Below are 4,888 nucleotides of genomic sequence, written 5' to 3'. Positions count from 1 at the left end.
ACCCCGGCATTGGGCTTTTTATTGGGCCACTAGGAGTGCAACTTTGGTCCAACCCAACAAAAGCCAACCCTAGGTTGAGGTATATATATATATATATATATCTAAATTCAATTTGATTGAGTACGGGTTAAGGTTTGAGCAACCCGAGCCTAACTGGAACATGATATAATGTTTATAAAATTTATAAAAAAATTAAGGAAATAAACATCACATTATTATTTTTTTTTACGTGGAAAAATGAATATTTTTATATTTTTATTATTATTGTTTGGAAATATTGTTTCATTTATTGTTTAAATTTTAGTATAAATATATTAAAAAAATTGTTTAAAATTATTCACTTTTTAAATGAACTGAAAATTTTCATGGTATATCTGTCAGAGAAGCAGTTCAGTTACGTGAAGAGAGGAAAGGCCAGAAATGCAGACAAATGATGTATATCCATGGAGGCATTAAAATAGGTAGAAGTAAAGGGAGAGAAACCCAAGACCCAAAATTTCTCAATGGTGCTTTGGTAAGGAAATTAGGCGAAGCAGAAGAAGATAAAAGATATAGTAAAGTCCAATAAGCCTTTTTTCTGGGGTGTGTTTGTCAGACTGGAAAATGGCCACAGCACTTTGGTCATCCATTGGCACACACCAGCTCTGAATTGGACACAATTGTATATATTGATAGGAAGTATTAATTAATTAATTAATTCCCATACATTTTTTCACATAATAAATATAGGAATATAATATCTATATGTGGCATAAAATAAATAAATAAATAAACAAAAAAGGGATGGAGGGTGGTGGGGGCGGCCACTGGCCAGGTGTGTGTTTGGGGAATCCTGCAAAGTGGAGTTAGGGATCACGCGGGTAGTTTGTTAGAGTTGTCACATGATCCACCAGTCTACACCTTGCCCTTTTCAACGATTGAGACTATACCCTTCTTTTAGGGCACTTGTCCCTTTCCCCCTTCCCCCTTTCTCCCTTTCTTGTCCCCTTTTTCCTCCTCCATCCCATCTCTTTTTTTCCCAACAAAATTTCATCAATAACGGGACAAATTAATTTTCAAATAAGATGATGAAATTCAATCTAAAATGCACATATAATAGGATTCAAGTATCAAAGTTTGATCAAATTGTTGTTCGTGATGTTGTAATTAGGGTTTTTTGTAGGGTAAAGATGATATTAGTACGATAAAATATGCTAACATGTTATAATAATATTAACTATAATGTTTGGATAATTAGATTTTTTTTATAAGTTTAATATTTTAAGTCGATGAAATATTTATTTTTAATAAACAAATAAATAACATTAAAACATTTAAAAATCTTTTTTTAGTAAAAATGATTTTTGTTATCTCCTTTGTTTATAAACAAATCAATCAACTCACGACCTAATAACAAGAGGATTGATCAAGACATCTTGTCTGTTGCATTTAAATTTGACTACTACCTCAATTTTTTCAAAGTCAAGACATCAATATTGACTACATAAAACAAAAATAAATAAATAAATAAATAAGAAAAATTTTCCCATGGATTGTAATACACCACCGTGAATTTCATGGCTTTCAAAAAAAAACTAATAAAATAAAAAGGGATACCCTTTTGACATGCACTAAAAGGGTAAGGCCAACCCAATAAAATACAAACCTTAATCTAGTTGTCCCAAGAAACCCTTGATTTAGTAGTTGTTTCCATTTCTAGGGAAACAAACAAACATTGGCCCCCACAAGTTGGCTATAAAATGGAAAGCCTAAGGGCAAACATGTCCTAGAAACAACCCCACAAGCCCCACAATATAAATCCACAAACCTCCCCTCAAAAAATATTCACATTCATATCCATGTTCCATTCTTCTTCTTCTTCTTCTTCTTGAACAACGCTCAAACTCAATAGTGTAACACACAACCTCGGTCCCTCCATGGACCCCCACCATCACCATGGCCTCACAGAAGAAGAATTCAGAGCCCTTGAGCCCATCATCCAAAACTACCACACCTTTGAGCCATCTCCAAACACCTGCACTTCTCTCATAACACAGAAGATTGATGCCCCAGCCCAAGTGGTCTGGCCCTTTGTGAGAAGCTTTGAGAACCCCCAGAAGTACAAGCACTTCATCAAGGATTGCACCATGAGGGGTGATGGTGGGGTTGGGAGTATAAGAGAAGTCACTGTGGTTTCTGGGCTTCCAGCCTCCACCAGCACAGAGAGGCTTGAGATTCTGGATGATGAGAAGCATATCCTAAGCTTCAGAGTTGTTGGAGGGGAGCACAGACTGAATAATTATCGATCAGTGACTTCAGTAAACGATTTTTCCAAAGAAGGGAAGGATTACACCATCGTTTTGGAGTCTTATATTGTGGACATACCAGAAGGGAACACAGGAGAAGACACCAAGATGTTTGTGGACACTGTCGTGAAGCTCAATCTTCAGAAGCTTGCAGTTGTGGCCATCACTTCTCTGCATGAAAATGAGTGATAGCATCCCATCAAGTGTAAGTCTTTTTTTCTTCTTTTTTTCTTTTTCTTTTTTAGGAATTCTGTTTGGAATTCAAACAGTGGGGTGGTATGGGTTTTCTTAGTTTGGGAATTGGGGTTTGGGGATTGGTTTGTATATGTGTTCTTTTCTTAAGTTTTGTTTGGGTGCATGCATTCAAATAGTGTTGAAAATCTTGTGTTTCCTCTTCAATAAATGATCAAATCTCCGTTCAAATTAATCTCCCACTTTGAGTTTTTAAGCTTTTCTAATGCCACTAGAGAAAGCCCATACTGTATGGTGGGTGTTTCTTGCTTTGCCAAATTTGTTTACATATTTGTACATATTTCTCATAAGTTTTCGTGCACTCAACAGAGAAAAAAAAAAAAAAAGTTAGAAAAGAGAGAAAGAGATGGATTTAAAAGGACTGATGGTAGGTAAGCAATAATTGGGCCTACAACCTTTTCGTGTGGGCTCAATGTCAACCCAATAAATAAATAAATAAAATCAATGGCAGAGATGAATCTTGGGGGCCCTACCTTGTGAACAACCCTGAGGGGCATGTGACATTTAGTTTTTTTTTTTTTTTCTAATATTTTCTTTTTATTTGTGTATTTATTGATTTTACAATATTTAAGTTTTAATAGGACAAAGATATGTATGGTGATTGGTGACCATAAATGAATCACAAGTGTCGGTTATCCTTGAAGCTGTCAGGGCTTTTGAGTTTTGACTCTCTGCCTAATGGTGGAAATGTGATTTTGACATCTCATAACCATTCACCATGTCCATCCTTTTACAGTTCTCCCCTACCATGCATTCAATAGCCCACTTCCCTATTTTTTGTCTTTTCTTTCATTATTTCTACCTTTTGGGTCAAATCTCTTAAATTCTTAATAAAATATTTTCTATAAAATTATTTCAGTGCTTTATCTAAATTAATATATTTAAAATATTTTATTTCCAATTAGTATTGTTTAATTTGCTTAGAGTTTTGGGGTTTATTTCTCTCTTTTTTTTTTTTTTGGAAAATTTGGCCAAAGTGGAGGGAAATTTGGAGCCTGTTTGTTTAGTGTGTTTTCAAGAACTGTTTTCTGTTCTTGAAAACAAAAAACACAAAAAACTCGTTTGGTTGAGAGGGTCATTTTTGTTTTTGTTGTTTCCCGTGTTCTCAAAATGGCACTGTTTAGAGAACAACAAAATGTTGTTTTCCCCGTTTTTTTACTGTTTACAGAACAAAATTAAACAAAAAAAAACCATATGTTCTCCGTGTTTTTTTTTTCTTCCCGTTCTCATCTCTTCTCCAGCACAGTCTCAGTCTTGATTCAAGGTTCGTGAAATTTAAATCCAATGGCACAATAGCAAAGAGACCCCTAAAACGGATCCAGAAAACACAGGGAGCAAAAGAAAATCCATTTTTTTTTTGTTTTCCTTGGGGTTTTTGCTTGGATTTTCTCGGAAATCAAACGAGGATGAATTTTCCCGGAAATCGAATGGGGGATGGATTTTCTTGGGAATCAAACGGGGGTTGCAAAAAAAATAATAATAATAATAACATGATTAGATTAGTACCTGCGAGGATTGAGAGTGGCAGAGGAAAATAGGGCCTTTTAGGGATTCTCTCGGCTGGAGGGCAACTTCAGAAAAGGGCTTCTTGATGCCCGATGGAGGGCAACTTCAGAAAAGGGCTTCTTGATGCCCGAGAGAGAGAGAAGTGGGTGGCATTTTTAATTTTTGGTTTTAGTAGAGATAAAAAAAAAATTAACAAATCGAGAACAATTTTATCTCAATTTAATAGAATATGCTATAATTTTTAATAAAGTTAAAGATTAAATAAAAAATATTAATAAAAATAATTTTATTATGTTTGATTTATTTTAAAAAAATATAAAAAATATTTTTATTTATAAATTAATAAAATAAATAATTTTTTTAATTTAAATGAACTATATATCTAAAAATTATTTATAAATTTATAATATAAAATTACTTGAAGAAAATATTTTATTAATTAGAAAAGAAAAAAAAAACATCTTTCAAACATGCCTTTTGTTTTATTTGTTCTAAATTTTTTTTTTATTAACTCAACCAAACATGTTTTTTTGTTTTTGAGAACAAAAACTGTTTTTTAAAATTCAGTTCCCAAACATAATTTTTTTTTAAAAAACACCAAAAACTGTTCTTAAAAACTGTTCTCAAAAACTATTTTCCAGAACAGTTTTCAAAAACAACAACCAAACAGGCCCTTGAGGTTTTTTTTTTTTTTCCCTGTTAAAGAAAAAACAGAGTTGGGCTAAGTGGCCTGAAGTTAGGTAATACGGGTCACAGGGATGGAGGAAACCCAAACAGGTTCATGCCCTCAATGAAACCAACTGGTTTGGGCCAGCTAATCAAGTAGATTTGTTTCTACAGGTTTT

At 33.5% G+C, this 4,888-nt stretch overlaps 1 protein-coding gene across 1 annotated transcript; it reads left to right on the top strand.

The window, feature by feature from the left end:
- The first annotated feature begins 1,736 nt into the window (after nt 1–1,736).
- Nucleotides 1,737–2,713, top strand: LOC104878981 (abscisic acid receptor PYL2). The gene has a single exon (XM_010650031.3). It carries the CDS (start codon nt 1,917–1,919, stop codon nt 2,472–2,474), a length of 558 nt encoding a protein of 185 aa, XP_010648333.1. The 5' UTR covers nt 1,737–1,916; the 3' UTR covers nt 2,475–2,713.
- Nucleotides 2,714–4,888: the final 2,175 nt, after the last annotated feature.

The sequence above is a fragment of the Vitis vinifera genome, chromosome 4 (assembly GCF_030704535.1).
Source record: "Vitis vinifera cultivar Pinot Noir 40024 chromosome 4, ASM3070453v1".
In the NCBI taxonomy this organism is placed as follows: Eukaryota; Viridiplantae; Streptophyta; class Magnoliopsida; order Vitales; family Vitaceae; genus Vitis; species Vitis vinifera.
Note: the sequence above shows the minus strand (reverse complement) of the source record. Positions and strands in the feature narration are given on the sequence as shown.